Source organism: Cajanus cajan, chromosome 5 (assembly GCF_000230855.2).
Source record: "Cajanus cajan strain Asha chromosome 5, NIPB_CcT2T_4, whole genome shotgun sequence".
NCBI lineage: Eukaryota > Viridiplantae > Streptophyta > Magnoliopsida > Fabales > Fabaceae > Cajanus > Cajanus cajan.
Genome location: NC_138521.1, coordinates 60114571 through 60134294, shown reverse-complemented (window position 1 = coordinate 60134294; position 19724 = coordinate 60114571). Strand labels below are relative to the sequence as shown.

Below are 19724 nucleotides of genomic sequence, written 5' to 3'. Positions count from 1 at the left end.
CTAGTAAAATAATTTATTAAACTTATTGCAGCTATAATAATTTAATGAAAATTTATCTTTCAGTTTTGAAATATCTATAATAAATATGTTTTGAAATGATAATTTAAAATATGTATAATAAATATGTTTTAGTTTACGGATAGAAAACAACAATATCTAAGCATTATAATTTAGAAACAAATCATTTTAATCATAGAGATACAATAATTGGTCGCTTAAAATTTATTTATTAGCTGAACACAGTTGCATGGTTGTGCATTTCTTCTGTTGAATTACTTTTACAAAGGAATTTTGCTTTTTGTCCGTTGAATTTACGAAGCGGTTAGGAAGACATTCTAGGATGGCAAAAGCAATGATTCGAGATTAATAATGCCTCAAATTACAAAGGAAATGTCAATTTAAATTTCCTCCGCAAATTATTTTTAAAGTACACCACAGTGACCCCAGCCACGGCAAAAGCATGTCTAGGTGTCGGTCCTTCCATTCCATGTCATGTCACACATTCTGGAGGAGTGAAATCACAAGCTGGTCCTTTTATATATCATGTCACACTTACTTTTCTTAATGAATAATTCTATGTGCTCTTCCTAATATGTATTCTTATGAGTTATAACAAGAGGGTTAATATATATATATATATATATATATATATATATATATATATATATATATATATATATATATATATTTATTTATTTATTTATTTATTTATTTATTAAAAATATACATTAAAGTTGTATAGAGAGGTGTTGTTATATTTTTTATGTCGTTATTTTAATTTCAATTTTTATCGTTATGAATTTTAGATAATATAAATGTTAGTGATTTATTTTTTAATAAATAAATAAAAATAATGTATATAATTTAGACTAAATATAATAGTTGCATGTATGAATTTGGTGATGAAAATGAGTTGTAGATGACGCTTAGAAAAAAAATTTGTGAAGTGTAGGTGAGAAAGAAAGGAGAAATTATGAATATGCAAAAGAACTCTACATTTAATGCTGGAACACTAGTTTTAATGTTGAAGTGTTGAAAGTATCTCAAATAAGAAGTTCAAACAAAGATCCAGCGTTGTAGTGGTGAAGAATGAGCTCTAGCAAAGATCCAATGCTACAACAGTAGTTAAGCGCTGCAGTAATGGAGAAAAATTAGGCTAGTAGAAGTCCACCATTGAAGTGCCAGACTGAGCATTGCAACAACGGGGTAACTAATCAAATTTGGTCTTAGGAACTCATAAAAGTTATAGTCTTGGAATTAATTTTTCAATGACTTTAGAATCACCTAAAAAGGTGGTTCAAAATTCTAGTTATGACCTTTTTAGTGAATAAAGGTCAAGTTGTCAACAATTATGCAAATTGTTGCAATTTTGTGATTTTCAGTACAATAGATAACCTTATTAGCTTTCATATGAGATAAAGATAAGTTTGATTAGATTTGTGGAGCACAAATTGTGTTGTCTTATGTGGAAGTTGTTGTTGTATACTAGTTGATGATTACATGTTGAAAATTATGTGTTAACTCTTTTATAACATATGGTAATATATAATGTTCTAGCTATTAAATGTTGAGATTATTATACATGTTGCAAGTGGGTGGTTGAAAAATGTGCTTCAAGTTATTCAATTATATTGTTAAGTTGTTTAGTTATTTAAAGTTGAAATTTGTAAAGTTGTATGCTATATAAAGTGGTAAAATTGTGGACATGTGGTTGAGATACATGTCTAAGTTGAGATACATAGATGTTAGAGATGAATTAAGTTGTATTTTTTTTAAAAGTTATTTTCCTCTAAATTCTATGTGGTTTTGGCATGGAATTAGTCAAATCATATCTTAGTTGAATGACTAATTGATTAAAGTACGAAGTTGAAGATTAAAATCTCTAATATAGTATTGGAGGGTTATGGTATTTAGAGGGTAGTTGGTGAACTAATCCCATAGATGACTTAGTTAAGTTAGCTAATGTCATGGAAGACTCATCCAAACTATTTTACCTTGACATAGCATCATATTTTCTTGTTTAAGTGGCAAAGCTCGAGAAATTAAACTAAGTTATTTATATCGAACCTCTTATGAGTAGGGATGGCAAAACGGGCCAGCCCGGCCCGTTTTGGCCCTGCCCGCCAATGTAAAACGGGCTGGAGATGCTGGCCCGCCCCGCCTAAGATCGGGCTGGCGGGCCGGTCCGCTTAGAAAAAATAAAAATAAAAAAATGGAAAAAAAAATATTTTTTGGTCAAATAAAAAAAATTGTTACAAATAAATAAATATAACCATATGAAATTAAAAATGCATACATATTGTACATAATATATGTTCAACAAAAACAAATTACAAACTTAAAACAAAATCAAATAGAAATTAGTCCATTTACACCAAAATCAAAACCAAATTATAAACTTACAAATTATTTATAAACTAAACTTTTTGATAGTCCACAAAACAAGTTTAAATACAATTAATTAAATTTAAATTTTTATTTTAAGAATATTAGAAGCTCTCTTGAAAGAAGTTGTCTCTGTTTTTTTTCTTAATCATCTTCATCCTCATCTTCTACATCAAAATAAAATAAACATAAAAATAATTAAATTAAAAAAATATATATGTGGGCCGGCGGGTTGTGGCGGGCCGGCCCGCTATTTGGCCCGGCGGATTGGCGGGCTTGGCGGGGCGGGCTTGACGGGTTGGCGGGTTGAAATAGTTGGCCCGGCCCGCCAATTTTTGGCGGGCCAACGGGCCGGCCCGCAGGCCATGACCCACTTTGCCATCCCTACTTATGAGACCTAACATTGTTCTATACCTGACCTATTTGAGATAGGTCTAACGCTATCATTCAGTCGAAATAAATCATTTAAACTACTCACCGCAGTTGTAAGATATTTTTTTAGTTGACATGCGTGACAACACATTAATTATTAATATATATTTGTTGAGAAGTTGATTATGAATAAGTTGATAAATGTTGAGCATGTTATAAGTTGTGAGTTGTACTATTATCGATCTATGCTTTAGTTGTATTGTTGTATGTTGTTTCTTTCTTAAGTTTGTCCATTTTTTCTTGTAGTTGAAATTGGGATGAATATACTTGATATGCAAATATGACATGATTAGGTGATAACTGTTTTGTATGACTCTTTTAGTAAAGTCATATTTTGGAACCCTCTACCAACTATAAAGGACATTTTGTAATTATCTAGTTATGATATATAATATATGTACTAGATTTTATATGTTGTATATATTCTAATATTTTACTTTATCCATGTTTTTACTTCGATTTAACGTGGATTTTCCAATAAGTGCGAACATCTGTCAAGTTGTTACTCATGCAATAAATTTTGAAATTAATACCACGTTGATTAACAGTTTGCTCAAGTCATTGTAGCTCTGAGTTTTGAACCTGTGACTGGAATTAACATGCCCTATTAAGGGTAAACTGAACAAATATAATCGTGCTTTTTGTAAAACCATATCAAAGTCATTCCACTCATTTTTAAAATACTTTATAATTTGGTAGCAGCCTTATAGCCTAGTGTGTTATGTGGATAGCTATGGCTGCTTTTAGTCTTACCTTTCATGATAACATCACCACTTTCCTAGTCAGGACACACGTTTCTTTCTTTGCCCTGAAACGTACAAACTTAGGAAGCTCCGAGTAGATTACCAGCTATTGTGGCATATCTGAGACACAATCGTCTGAGCCAATATGAAAACACCCCAAATTTTGCAATAATCCTATAATAGATTAGCTTGTGAAGCACCATAATATGCATCATGAACGCTTATTTATTGTTGCCACTTGCCATATTCTTCTTGTCAATTTACTTAACATTATTATTACAAAGAGAACCATATATAAATGTGTCACACTACATTTAATTTGCGGGGTTGACAGGATTATTGAGAAAATTATGTATTTTTTGTGCATCTGCAACTAATACTCATTTCAATACTGCCACCAGCTTGTTGCTCCTAAGTTCTTGTTCTTATGCAGAAAACATCCTATATTTGGCTCGGACTGTGGAAGCGGTGCGTATAAAAGCTTTAGTATTCGTGCTTTTATATCTTAATTTCTACAGGAATATCGAGATTCGAGGCTTAAAACTGAAGCTGAAGACTGGACCTAATTTGAGCACCATGGTTCACAGAGCGTTAAGGAAATAAATATATACAAAAAGAATTGAATAATTATGAAGGAAAAATAACAGAAGACCGGAAACCAAATTAAAATGTTTGGGTGTTACTCGAAATTTGAAGCACTATGACGCCAAACCATTTTGCATGATCATGTCATCAAAGCAAAGAAATGACAGACAGTAAAAACACTAGAGTGCCATTTTCTGTATTTTAACAAAGTCAGAAGAGAAGTGTACTACAATTGGTTACACAACATCAATGCAAATGCACGAACTTCTCTTACAAACCCATAATGTGATACACAATTATTTAACCCTTTACTATCAGCACCAACTAATAGACATGTGAAATATATCCGATGCATGAATCTGAAGAGGGACGAGTTAATACCTACCGTCTTCGGGTTACAATAAAACTCAATCATTACCAAGTTACTGCTTATAGTCATCATGGTATTGTTGGTTGAAAGCCAACAATAGTACTCTGCGCAAGGTTCACATAAAAAGTAGGAATCAAATCCAATAGTAATGCTCACTCACAAGTTATGTTCCTAGAAAGAAAAGAAATTAAAAAAAAAATAGAGAAGAGAAAAATAAGTGTGTAAAAAAAATAAAATAAAAATTTAGTTGTTTGATTTTTTTAGAATAGTGGAATAAGTCTAACTCAACCTTACAAAACTGGCTTGTAAGGTAAGGAGTTATTTTTCACTTATATACTATTTAATTGCCTAATCTCTAGTCAATGGGAGACTTGAGTTTTTCCCAATACACCCCCTTACAAAAGGGGCTTGTAAGGTAAGGAGTTATTTTTCACTTATATACTATTTAATTGCCTAATCTCTAGTCAATGGGAGACTTGGGTTTTTCCCAATACACGACTTGGATTTTTCCCAATATACTCCCTCACGTGGCTCATTTTTAAGAATCTAGGACAGCTCTAATATCTACTTAGAATAGTGGATTAAGTCTAACTCAAGCCTACAAAATCGGCTTGTAAGGTGAGAATTGTTTTCCATTTATATATTATTCAATTGCTTAATTTCTAATCGATGTGGAACTTGGGTTTTTCTCAATAAATTTAAGAAAAAATATAGTAAAAAATTAGAAATAGAGTAAAGAGAAATAAAATATATAATTTAGTTATTAATGATCCCATGACATAATCACAATGATATAATATTTACGTCATTCATTTGATATTTTTTTTAATCAATTAAACAAATAATTGTGACGGATTAAAATTGTTGGTATCACTAGTCTGTTTATTCATGAGATTTTAATTAAATTTTTTTTATCAATAATAGATAATTTTTTTAGCAAAATAAATATTTTTTTTATATATTTTATATCATTTTAAAAGATGAGACACTTGTATAATCCTAATATCAAATTGTGGTGACTAATAACTAAAAGTTTTCACATAATGATACATGTTTGATCCAGTGTATGGCTATACTTTGCACAAAAGGAAAGCTATAATTTGCCATTGGTAATAAAGGGGTACTCTACTAAACGACATTCGAATCACTCTAGTCGTTGTTCCATTTTACATTGATGGCTAACTAACTAATGGCTACTGCTATGGCGTGTCGAAAATTGCAAATTGAAGAGTCGAGAACTGGCGTGCTGATTGCTGAATATTATAATCATCAAAAGAGAGAAACAAACGTAACATCAGTACAGAAATACGTTACACAACAAAATTGAAGGACTTGCTTAATGAATAAAGTTTCTGTCTGGTGTGTACAATAGAAGAATCAACTGTGCATGACACCTTAAAGTATGCACATTTTATCTCCCAAATCGATGAATCCCCTAACTAGAACAAAAATGACTAAACAATATGTCCATAACCATAACTCGAGTCCCCCTTGGGGTTATATATCTTAATCAGCATAGCAAGAACCTCCTTCATGTTGGGCCTAGCCTGAGGTGAATCAGCTGTGCACCTCACCCCAACCCTCAGCAACTCCCCCATCTCCTCAGCCCCACCAACAAGCCCAGAGCCCATTAGCAAAACCGGTACAGAACGGCCCAACCCGTGATGTCGTCCATAGCCCATAACACGCCTGGCCCATTCCACCAAACACTCTTCCCCTCCATCCACTGCTCTTCTCCCTGTTGCCAGCTCCATGACCAACACCCCAAAACTGTACACGTCACCCTTGGTAGTAGCCTGCCACGTGTGTCCATATTCAGGTGCAACATAGCCCACAGTACCAGCCACCATAGTACTCACGTGGCTATCCCCAGCGTCAACCACTCTTGCAAGCCCAAAATCAGTAACCTTGGCCTTCCCATCCTTGTCTAGCAACACATTACTAGCCTTGACATCTCTGTGCACAACCGCAGGGTAACACTCATGGTGCAAATACACCAACGCACGTGCCACATCAGTTGCCACTTCTAGCCTCCTCCTCCATGTCAAACGTGTCCTATCTGTCACTACATCCTCCAAGCTTCCACCCTCTATGTACTCATATATCAGTATCTTCTCTGAACCGTTTAGGCACCAACCGTAGAGTGTCACAAGGTTTGGATGAGGCCATCCAAATCCATGACCACTCAGAACCTCCATTTCAGCCTTGAACTCCTTCTCACCCTCTAAGCCTTCCCTTTGGAGCTTCTTCACTGCCACGTGTCTCCCATCTGAAAACACTCCCTTGTACACTGTTCCAAATCCTCCTTTTCCTATTATTCTCTCCTCTGAGAAGCTGCTTGTTGCTTTCAGAATGTCATCGTGTGTGAAAGCTGTCTTGTTCAAACGGATAACCTTAACTGTGTCAGACATCCACGGTGAGGATCCAGAGCTGCTCGAGTCATGCCACTGTTTTATATTCATATCCCTCAAGAGGTATCTTGGCTCCTCTGATGATGGACCTTTCACGGATACACAGACTATGATTGTAAGAACACCAAATATCGTGAAAACCAGTGTTATGACCAGAAAGACCAAAAACATGGACACTTTTGTGGAGGTTTTATGGTCTTTCTGAGAGGGGGTGTTTTTGTTATTGGTAGTGTTATCGATAAACTCGGGCAGGATCAAGAGGGGGTTGCCTAAATATGATTCTTTCTCAAAGGTGGCAAACTGTCCTGTTGATGGTACCACACCGGATATTAAGGGGTTGTACGAGATGTTGAACTTGTTAAGCTCTGTCAATTTGTTCAAATTTGTGGGAAAGGTTCCAGAGAAGTTGTTGTATGACAAGTCAAGATTCATCAAGCATTTCATGTTGCCAACTTCTTCGGGGATTTCGCCTGAAAACTTGTTGCTTGTGATGTTCAGCACCACAATGGGGACACCTGCCATCTCTGGAGGGAGCTTCCCAGAGAAATTGTTGAACCCCAAGTGCAACATGCTGAAGTTCACCATTGTCCCAATCTCTGAAGGGATTTCACCGCTGAGCTGGTTCGAGGTTAGCTGAACATACCCGGATATTTGTTGTATGCGCAAGGAAGAGCCAGGTGTGCAGTACGGGAAAATACCATATCCTTTGAGTAGTTTATCCCAAAGGTCTCTACAAGTTTTCCTTGTTAAGAGGCTATACACAAAGCTGAATGGTGGGTAATCTGCTGGTATCCATCTCTTCATTCCTAAACATTCACCGGAGCCAGCAACCATTCGATAGTTTCTCCTATTTGATTCAAATGTGGTCATGGCATTCCTTCCAATTTTGGACAGTTCAGAAGGCAAATTTCCAGAGAGCTTGTTGTTGGCAAGGTTTAACCATAACAAGCTTGAACAGTTTCCCAACTCTGGAGGGATTTCTCCACTTAAAGAATTGTTTGCAAGCATCAACCACAAGAGGGAACTCAAGTTTCCAAGGCTTGATGGTATAGGCCCAGTCAAATTGTTGAAGGCAATGTCAAGTGCTTGCAGTTGAGTCATGTTTCCAAATTGGGGTGGAATGGATCCATTGAATTGGTTGTAGGATAACATTAGAAACTTCAGACTTGACATTTGAGAGATATCAACAGGTAATGGACCTGAAAAGTTGTTGTAGCTTAGGTCTAACCTCCAAATGTTTGGCAATTTGAGAATTCCAGAGGATATCAATCCTCCAGTGTAATTATTTGAGTGCAACAAAAGAAAACTCACTTGCTTAAATTTCCCAAATATCTCTTGTATGTCCCCACCAAAACTGTTTCTGCTCAAATCCAAGAAAACCAAATTGGTCAAATTCAAAAGGGCATCAGGAATTTCTCTTGAAAAGCTGTTGTTTCCTAGGTACAATGCTTTGAGGCCCGAAATGGATCCTATTTCAACGGGAATACCCCCAGTAAACTTGTTACTCGAAAGATTCAGAGTGGTTAAATTCTTGCAGTTAGCAACCCCCTTAGGTGCCTCACCAACAAATCCATTTTGTGAAAGATCAAGTCCTTCAAGGCTACAATTACCGGGAATTGCTTCCGAAGGAATGATCCCATTTAGATGATTCTCCGCAACAGAAAAATCTTTGAGCCTCGCAAAATTCATCCACATGTTTCCACTCAGATTGTTGGTGCTCAAATCCAAGTACTGCAACTTGACGCATTGATCAAAGCAGTTCTCAATCCTACCAGTCAAGTTATTACCCGAGACATTCAGAGTAACTAAACTGTCACAAATGGCAGGGAAATTCACCCCAATCTCCCCATAAAATCTGTTACTTGACAAGTCCAGCGTGTGCAAGCTTTTCAATCCAGTCAAGTTAAGCTCCCCATCAAGAATATTATGAGATAGGTTGAGATGCAAGAGCTTGCGGCAGTGCCTCAAGTCCTCCGGAATCTCACCAAAGAGCGTGTTCTGAGAAAGATCAAGGTGTGTGAGCTCAGTGAGCTGCGAGAAGTTCTTGAATATCTCACCAGTAATGTCACTATGAGAAAGGTCTACGCCAACCACCCTCCTCGTACCACTGCATGAGATTCCTTTCCATTCACAAGGATTGGAGCTATTGGTGTTCCAATATATGTACCCTCCTCTGTCTGCAAGAGTTTTGTTGTCTAGGTACAATTTCAGCTTCAGCAAAACCTCTTTGTCCGTGTCCAAAGACCCCCCAACAACAACTTTACCTGAAAAAACCAAACACAAAACATGAATTGCCTCGGTAAACTCAAAAACACATGTTTGTGCTATTGTACAACAAAATCAGTTAAATCACCCACCTTTGAAAGTTGAAACACTAAATAAAATAATAGTGTGCCAATTCTCAAGAGTACAACAGAGCAAATAAGAGGTTCAGTTAGAAAAGAATAAGTACCTGAAAGAAGGATGAAGAAAAAGAATAAGAGTAAGGCAGAGGAATGTGCTTCCTGCTCTGACATTTATGTTGCTGTTAGTTCTTCTCCTGTTATGTTTTGTTTATTGAGCAAAACTCATGTGCTGGTGATTCCAGAATTAAAAAAAAAGGGACTCAAGAACGTGAGGAATTTGAAGTTGAAGCCATTGGGAAGCGTGTTGCAGGAACACGGGGACAAAATGGAACCGAAAACAGGAAGCTTCCCATGAATCTTATGTTTACTGGTTGAAGATACGTGTGTTGTGGTCTCAGGAATTATTTTAATTTAATGAATGGTTGCTGTGGTTATTATGTATTTAAAAAGTAAAAAACAAAAGAAGGGTGTGTGTGCTTGATGGTGTTTGTTAATGAATGTGAAATCTACTTTGGAGGCATTTATTTAATGAAGAATTCAGATTTGAGAATGGCTGCATAAGAAAAAGATAAAGAAGCTCACGTTAGAGCAAGGAGACCGGTCGAGCCGCCCTTGCTGACCGGTTCGGGTTTCAGTTTGACCTCAACGAAACAGTGCAACACGGACACGGTTTACGCAATTCTTTGTAATTACTAATGTTGGTAGATTCATTAGGTTGTGTTTGTACGTGAATGTGTGATCATAGGGGTAAGAGATATAAAAAAATAATGAGTATTTTATTAATATAGTATTGTGGTTTAAGCAAGGAAGAATGAGAGCGCCGTTTTATTGGTTGAAGAGTAATAGTAGATGATGGCCTTTTGTGAATTTCGTGGAAAGTTTGGCAACGATTTACGAGACAGCATTTGTTATCAAGGTTAGAGAGTTACGAAGAACGCACGTGGATTTAGACCACACCGATTGAATGAAATTGAGTCTTGAAAGAGGTTAAAAATGGTGCATGGTAAATGTGGTTTTGATATCTATAATAGTTAATAAGTGTCGTGTTGTGTTGGTGAAGACAAGTAAAGCGAAAGGAACCTCATGCCATACCACTGCATGACGCTTCTAATGTTTTTTTATGTAAACATTATTAGAAGTCTTTGATGATATGAAACCTCTTGATTAGCATGTATATGTCTAAGTCTAACTAGCACTATTAATGAGATATTGAAATAAGCAATGCAATGGACATGTTTGAGTAACTCGATGGCTGCATTCGTACATGATAGAGTGGTAGTAGACTTGTCATTCCAATTACATGCAATCTCAGCAAGGGACCAAGGGTTGCCGATTGAGTCACGTCGCACGCAAAAATTGTCTCACAATGATGTGGTTATCTGGTGTAATAGTGTGGCTCGCACAAATTTGTTGAAATGAGATTGGTTTATTTCAAAACTCAGTTCAATAAAATATAATTTCCTTGAATTAATTGAATTTCTTTTATAAGAAATTCAACCCAAATCAACTTGATTTTAATTGGCTGATTTGAATGGTTAGGTTAGATGATTAAAATGTTATATTATAAAAAGTAAATAGACTAAACAAATACACTACAAAACATTAAATATATAAAAGATAACATTTCATAACTAAAATTATTATAAAAAAAATGAGATCAACATATAATCTCAAGACGTACTTAGAACCTAGTAGGTACTTGTAGCATTTTATTACGATCACAAAATCTCAATTAAAAATTATCTAATTAGTTTAACTCATTTAAGATCAAGACATTCAAATGTGTATAAGCTAGCTAAACAATAAACAAGCAAAACCAAACCAAGGTCAAAATGACATATACACTATTCAAAAAGTTTTGATTAATGACTTACAAATAGACAACTTCAACTCAAGCACAATTAAAATTCTAATGCATACCTAAATGAATATTATATGTACCTTGAATTAGATAGAATTAATTGGGATTAGAACCCATCAACACGATATTCAATCCACTACAATTGAGTTCGTTAAAATAAACTCAAAGTGAACCACTAATCTTACTCAATATATATGCTAATATGTAATTAATTAGATTTAATTTATGAGTTCATATCAATTTTACTCCTAATGTAAGAGTAAGGGCAATATAAAAATACGAACAAAAGGTAACTATTAAAATAAATAAATAGATAAAAAGGTAACTTCATAACTTTAGATATTTAGAAAAATAATTTTTAAGAAAGACACAAAGCTACATCAAATTGGCCAAATTATAAAAATAGAAACGGACTTTAATTTTTCTATCAACGTTGACAACGTTCAAAGCATCTCCAACAAGTTTTTTTTTTTTCGTTGCATTTCCTCCATTGTTCAGGATCTTCAACGACATTTATCAAGTATGTAATTTTCATTTTTTTTTTCATTTTTGTTCCTCATTTGGTCAGGTTTTTCTTGTCTCACCCTCGGTATTTGTTCTCCAAGTTTTGTCCTCACCATCACCAAGTGGAACATCCCTTTTCTCATTTGGTTTCATTTTTCATTTCATATTATTTAACTTTTGTTTTGTTTTCATTCTTCTCTTGTTTAACTTTCATCTTCCTTTCATGTTATTAATTATAAAATTATCTGTCAAAGAATCGTTTACGTATTTAGGATTGTAAAAATAAATAAATATATATATATATATATATATATATATGTCGGTTGTTGTAAAAAAAAATGTTAAAATGTCCATCTCTTAACATTGGGTGAAACAATATTTTCTCCCACAACCAATGTAAAATATTGAAAATAAATGATGTAGAAATGTCTCTATATGCACTAGTGAAAAATTCACTTATTTATTTTTAAAGCACAATGGTCAACGATACGTAAGGTCCTATATATTTTATTCCTGTTGCCACCATTAAAAAAAAAAAAAAAAAAAAAAAAAAAAACCCTTTAAAATAAACTCATGTTATACTTTATACAGAAAGTGGAAGCGGGATATATTCCGAGTGTGCTTAATCTTTTTAGGGTTTCCTTTTTTTATCATTCCTATCTTAAATACAGAAATTAAGAAATTGATGTCTCCTTCATAGTTGTTGGATTAGTTGTTTATACGATATAGTTCCGTAGCTAAGCAAAGCAGATAATCTATCTTCCCCGTGGGTGTGATGTGGTCCAATGAAGCATTGTTTTTTAAAACTCAAATAAAATGGTCATTTCCATTGTCACTTTTGAAGTAGGTTAATGAAATTCAGGTTTGACTTTTTGGCCATCGTTGATGAAAGCATTACTAATCATAAATGGTTGGTTGGTGAAAGGGTAACGACGAATGTGCCCATTTGGCTTTACGGCATAGTTTATTACATGCAGCAATAGAGCGAGAGTGAGGTCCATCTCATATATTTCTATGCAATTTTAGTCTTTGGATAATTATATGATAATCTTATATTATGATATGTGAGATTGCTAGGTCACTATATGTTGGATTGTTCTTATCATTGTGATGCTTTTGTTTAGATAATATTGCCCAAGTTTTTTTTTATTTATAAAAATATAAAATCAGTCAATCTATATACAACAAATGATTATTATAATTGTCGTTTTGTAATATTTTTAAGTTTTACAATGTTTTATCGATAAAAAGTAATAATAACAATAATAATAATTTAATCTAAATCTCTTTTATCTATTCAATGCCTCTATTACTAGACTATTCTATTCTAGTGGTTAAGTTTGTATTAAACAATAAAAAAAATTATATTATTTTTTTATTTTGAAAATTACACGTTCTCCTCTACATAAATAATTTGTGATATTTCCATGTTGAAGTAAATAATTTTTTTTTGAGTGGAGAGAATTGAAATAGTTAGAAATATGAATATTTAGGTTCAATCTTCATTACGACCGTTTTTATAATATTTCATATTCTTATAAAAAAATGGAACAAATTTCCTTTTTTTAATTAAGATTATATATGTTAACGTTTTTAGTCTTTAAGTTTAGTTCAATTTTGTTTTTGTCTTTGAATAATTTTCTTCCTGTTAACATCTTGGTCCTTGGTATCAAATCTTTTGTTATGGATAAAACTCTCAAAGATTAAATCTAAATAAAATTTGTTCAAGAACTAAATTTAAATAAAATTTGTTTAAAAATAAAAATAAAAATTGACAAAAATTTAAGATTTAAAAATATTTAATCATTTTAATTATAAATATACCAATTATTAACAACTAGTATTGAATATAGACTTTGTAACTTCAAAAGAAAATATGATAATTATAAATGAAGTTTCAAATCCAATCATATATGAATATTTAAAACATTAACATATCACAACCTTTCAAGTTATAGATTGAGACAAATGTATACATGAGATCATGCATGTTTGTTTGTCATTACTAATAAACTCATTCATATTAAAATAAATTAAAATTAAATAATAATGTTAGTATGTTAACTTTTAAAATAAGAAAGGAAGATCATATATAATTTAATTGTTTCTCAAAAAGGAAAAGTACGTGTGGTTTACTCTAAACAATAAATACTAAAAAATTAATGACATGAAATTTATTTCCCAAAAAAAATATTAAAGGTTACAAAATAGAATATGACTAACAATTAATGATGAGAAGTTTTTCTCGCATCTTAGATCTGACATTAGGGGTATTTGGCAAAATTAGTTAATAATTATTTAGCTAATAAACGAGGACATTTGTGAAGGAAAAAATAGCATAAAAAGAAAATTTTAGTTTATCAATATTTATTATTTCTCAAATTTGTATACCTTCCTCCATTGATATGTTTATCAATATTTCTCAAATTTGTCAATCTATTTTTTTTAGATGAGTGAAATCCATTATTTTGATACACAAGCAGTTTTATCCTCATCATGATTAAAAAAAATTATGATTTTTTATTACTCGAAGTCGTAACACAAACATCCATTGACCAAACAGTGAACTTCTAATTAATTCACCCAATTTCCCTAATTATCATCACAATCATGTGAACCATCATTCGATTCAGACGTGACATTTAAACCATTAGTTAATGTTCTACATTTCCCTTGTTTAAAACTAACAAATTCACATTTTTTTATTAGTTCTTATAATTAATAATAAAAACATACTTTTAACTGTGACTTCATATCTAAACTACAAATCAAACACCGATAATTAATTAAGTATTCTAACGACTTTTATAGTACAAATCTACCATTTTCAACACAAGAATAGTTTACAAATAGTTGGAGGAGGCAAAATCAAATTAGTTAACCTCCAAGCAGGTCAACCATAATGTTCCCAACCCAACTTTAGTACCAAACTAAGCAGCTTTGTTCCCGTGGACCATGTGTAATTTTTTAAATATTATTATTAATCGAAGATTATTAAAATAAAAATTATGAAATTACATCACTCCCATTTCATATTTAATTAAACGTATTTACATTTTTTTATTTTCAGCCAAAACAATAGAGTAAGCTTTTAATACTTCTCTAATCATAAATAAATTAGTGAATCACGTGTTTGACTTAAGTTTCAGGTTATTCTTATATGATATATCAGAGTTTTCTGTTTAATATTAATTTAAAAGAATCAAGTAACCCACGAATGTTATCATCTTGCTGGTCAAATTCACGTTGGATATATTGGTAATCAACATAAATTCTCATTAATTATCTAAGTCTCTTAACACCGTCAATATTAAAAAGTGAAAGTGACTTTTTTTTCTTAAATATTAAAATAATATTTAGCTTATAAGAATCACATTTCACGCAAATAAACTAGTCATTAGTTAAATTACAATATTGATTGATTCAGGTGTTTAAAAATAAAATATTTTATTTTGGTATTTACATTTGTTTATTTTTTTATTTCTTAACTAATTTGTTCAACAGAATCAAAAAGAGTTATTGGCGTGTTTGGTTTCACGTCCGCCACACTTAATTCACGTCAAAAACGTGAAAATAAGAAGTAAAAATTTCTTACTTCTGCGTTAACGTAGTTTTTGAACGCAGATCCAGACACACACTTAGAGCACCTCCAACGGGGTGCTTACCCAGTTTCTTATTTATAAGCACCGTCTCTAACAAGGAATGCCCATTGGAGTAGGCTTACGTGGCCCAAGAAGGAAAATTTTTTTTAGCTCCGTGTCTTGCAGAAGCAACGGTGCTTGCCTGCTTCTGTTGTACTTTCTGCTTTCTTTTTCTTTACTTTCCTCTTTATATAAATTATTATAATAATATGAGGTGTTAAAAAGTGTAGTATAAGTTGTAGAAAATTGGAGTGCTTATAAGCAATTCTCATTAAAGCAAAAATTATAAAAATATACTATGAGTTGCTTATGAATGATGTGGCACAGTAGGACCCATTTAAAGTGGTTGTAGATGCTCTTATACGCTTATGATGAGTAGTGTTTCCGGATTGGATTACGTCATCAGTTTTAAGAGGGAGAAATTATTTGATCAAATAATTTCAGTTTTGAGTTTCGTAAACTAATCCTTTCATTTTAACATCAAATACAATCTGACTCAAATTATTTTAATGTGGATTAAATTATCGGTTTTAAAAAATACTGGTAAATATATTAATTAACACTAAACATTACATTCATATAGAACTCACACTCGTATAAAAACAAATTCTCGTAACGCAATTTTTATGTTGATTATTACCCACATAGTATAAAAAGTAACATAGTAATATATTTATAAATATGTTAAAATATTTTATGATAAATATGCATTTAATCATCATAAAATATTTTTTTATAATAGTCAATATTAATAGTAAAATATTGGTGTCATGATTAAATCATCATATTTGATAATCATACTTTAATAAATATTAACCACTCAAAATATAAAGTGTAACATTCTATGTGAGGTGGTCAACACCCCTTTATCTAAGAAGGTTGTTGTAACTTGTAATGCAGGAAGTGATGTCATAAAATGTTTTAACATTTTGCCAAAATCTATATTACATTTTGAACTGATATAAATGTAAAAAATAACTAATATATAATATATATTTTTGTATAGTAGTGTCAAATCATAATTCAAAATATACATTCAACTTATTAATTACAAATACATAATGGATTGATATATTAGTTAGGTATTTGTGTTGGTGAATACCATCTATTCAAAAAAAAAAAATTGTATACAAAAATACAAGCAAAATCAATCTTTGACATATTGACAATGTACCGGAGTATACTAGTCAGAAGACAAAAAAAAAAAAAAATATTTATATTATTTTGAATATATAATAAATAGAAAATTATAAGTCCCTAAAAGTCTTTGAATGTACAAATTAATCTAATTATTGAGTACACAACTAAATTTGATTCAACGTTGCACTTAAACATGTTATGGAGACAATAAATGTAATACATAATTCAATATTCAAATTTTATTGTGTGAAAATCTTTCAAGTTAGCAACACTTACAATACTGTAAAGCAAGATTAATCTAAAATTCAATGATGAGAATATTTATGATAAGACAGAAAATTATATCAATTTAAATTAAATTAATTTTTATTTATTTAAAAAGAGGTATAACTTCTTTTTAGATACAATCTAATTATTAAAAAAAAAAACAAATTTTAATTTTATTTTTTTAATTTTTTGTTCAAATATTACAAACAGTATTAGATTAGATTAGATTATAATTAAATCATTAAAATCAGTATTGCGATAATGATAAATTCATAAGTTAAAACTTTATTATCTTGTTATAATTTTTTGAACAGAAAATAAAATGGATTAATATTACAATTTGTATTACATTGGATTGGTTAATGAAAGGTCATAGTTTGAATGGGAGCAAATAATTCATTCCCACACGTGCAGTTCAGAATTTATTGCATTAAATTGTTGACCTTGTAAAACCGATGCATGTAAAGTAAATGATTAATGGTTGTAAAAAGTTTGAACAATATATTAGCTGAGGAGCATGCAGTAGAAGAATTTTCGTTCTCTTTGTGGAACAGCGTGGCATGAGACTATATGATTATGAATGCATTAATTGATGTATTATGACCTGTTGACCAGCACACGCTTGTGGAAATTCAACACCAAAGTCTATGTTCTTGTGTACCAAAACACGTGTTTAACTTGCTGTTGCTAACCACATTTTTTACATATTACACCACTACTTGAGACTTTCACCAAATTTAAATTATATCAACATCTTTTTTAAATGTATAATATGTTTTCTTATCTTTTTCTGCTGGAAAATCAACTGCTGCTACTAATTTTTTATAACTAAGTTCAGAATTCTTTTTTCAATTCATAAAATTGGAAAATTATTTTTTTTAGACATGTAAAACAAATATATTTTATTAATTTATTTTCAATAATAAAATATCATTTGAAATATTTAAATTTTTCATTAAAGATTAGTTATTAACAAAATCAACATATATTTTACATGTATAACATGATAAAAACAATTAGTTTTTAAAAAATAATGTTTTATATATAAATTTAATATTTTAAAGGATATTTTAAATTTAAAATTATGAAAATAAAGTCTAAAGTTAAAATAATTTTATTTGGAGCCCTCACAAAAATAAATCTCATGGGCTTTAGCCGTCTATGCCTTGAGCTTGTCACCTAGTTTTATTGTATGGCAATTCAAATCGAAATTGTGGGTATTTGTCTTACCCAACCCAATTTTGATGGAAAATGAAAAACAGTTTCATTGAATTAAGGGTGTTATGTGATCCCATTAATTGGGCAATTCCAGTTTATCCATGTTAAAACTGAACAAGGTCTCAGCATCAATATTCTTATGTTTCCAAACCACACCATAAGCAATTGGGTTTCGTAGCCGCCGGAGGCTCTTTGGGATATTTGTAGATCGTGAAGAAATAAAAATAAATAACATGACCAAAAAAAAAAAAGAATGAATAGAACTCAATGACCAAAATTTTTATCATGTAATATACTAATATTAGCAAACCAAAGCCATGTATAAATAATGAAAAATTGAGAATTAACTACTGATATACAAATAAATTAGAAAACTTGTTAATCCATAAATAATTTTTTTAATGTATCAAAAATAAGCTATCAGATCAAGAGTCAATGACATGCTGAGAATTCTCGGATCAAACACCATTATCTACTTAGTGATTAACATAACTTAATAATATCTAATTTGACTGAGAATTTTACTTATCAAACTGAGGATCAACAAATATACATTAGAGAAATCTACCTCGTAAAAATTGAATTAACAAATTATTTTTCACAGCATATAATCTTGCAATGTGAGCTGTTGCAGAATCAGGAACCTCAACCATTTATCATTGTTAATGTTCACAAATACCTTAAGACATTTACTGTCTTCGGATAAGACACGAGTTTTGCAACACAAAGTAAGACCAAACCGCTGATCCCATTGCTAGATACAACAAACAAATATCGCAGTAACACTCCAACTAAATATCATTAACAAGTAACAACTCACACGTGAAGTTAGACTTTCACAATTTCATATTGAGAACCTTACCTAAGGGCTGGTAGGTTCCAGGTGTTCCATAAGATGAGGAAGGACTAAATGGTTTAGGGGTAGATTCCTCCCTAAGTGCAGTAAGGGCAGCCCTCCTTCTCTGCCTATGTTCCCTATGTCTCCTTATTTTGTCCTCTAATGCTGCTTTAGCATTCTCAGCAAACTCAGCCCTACTTAGAGCCTGTTCTGCACGTGCCCTCAGCTCAGCAATTTTCACTGATGCATTTTCCACCTCCTTTTTCATCAATGCTAACTCTGATAATCTTCCAACTTCCCCTACTGATCCTTGAGCTCCACTTGTCTTCTCAAAGTAGTATTTGCATGTGACATGGTCATCATTATTTTCACTATTTCTCTCCTCAGCTTCTGACTTTGAGTGATCATTCTTGTTAGTCAACCTAAGTTCCTGAAGCTGAGATTTCAGCAATGCAATTTCCACCTGTGCTTCATTGTCAGTCTCCTTTTTCATGTTTTGTTTAACTCTAGCCTCATGTAACTCACTTCTCAGTGATTCATTAGTAATGTTCAAGGAATTTATTTCTTCCTTTGCAACAGTGAGCTCTTGTTTTAACCGACTCCATTCCGCTTCCAGTGTCTCAATGTACACAGATTGATCCATGATCTTTCTTTCCTTTAGCTCCATGTCAATGATTAATTGGTCTGAGTTGTTTATGTTTTTGGGAGCAGAATCCTCAGATAAAGTGAGTGTTTCATAAGCTTGCATAGGTTCCAAGGGAAGAGAATCAACCAGTGTAGTAGACTTATCCATTAGCTGATTTTGTAATTCCTGTAGCATTTCTACATGCTTTCTCATATCTTCTAGCTGTTGTTGTACTTGAGCAGTAGCTTTTGTAGCTAAATCAATTTTCTCATCCTTCTCAGACAATATAGCTAACTTCTCTTTCTCAGCTTCAATGGCAGCTAGTTTTGAATTGTGAATAACTTCATTTAGCTCCTTCA

The 19724-nt window shown here is 32.1% G+C and overlaps 1 protein-coding gene across 1 annotated transcript; it reads right to left on the bottom strand.

Annotated features, from left to right (window-relative positions):
* Positions 1-5744: 5744 nt before the first annotated feature.
* Positions 5745-9773, bottom strand: LOC109806856 (Leucine-rich repeat protein kinase family protein). The gene is made up of 2 exons (XM_020369388.3): positions 9379-9773; positions 5745-9190 (listed from the first exon to the last, which is right to left on the bottom strand). The coding sequence occupies exons 1-2, from the start codon at positions 9440-9442 to the stop codon at positions 5970-5972; spliced, it is 3285 nt and encodes a 1094-aa protein (XP_020224977.1). The 5' UTR covers positions 9443-9773; the 3' UTR covers positions 5745-5969.
* Between the last annotated feature and the right edge of the window lie 9951 nt (positions 9774-19724).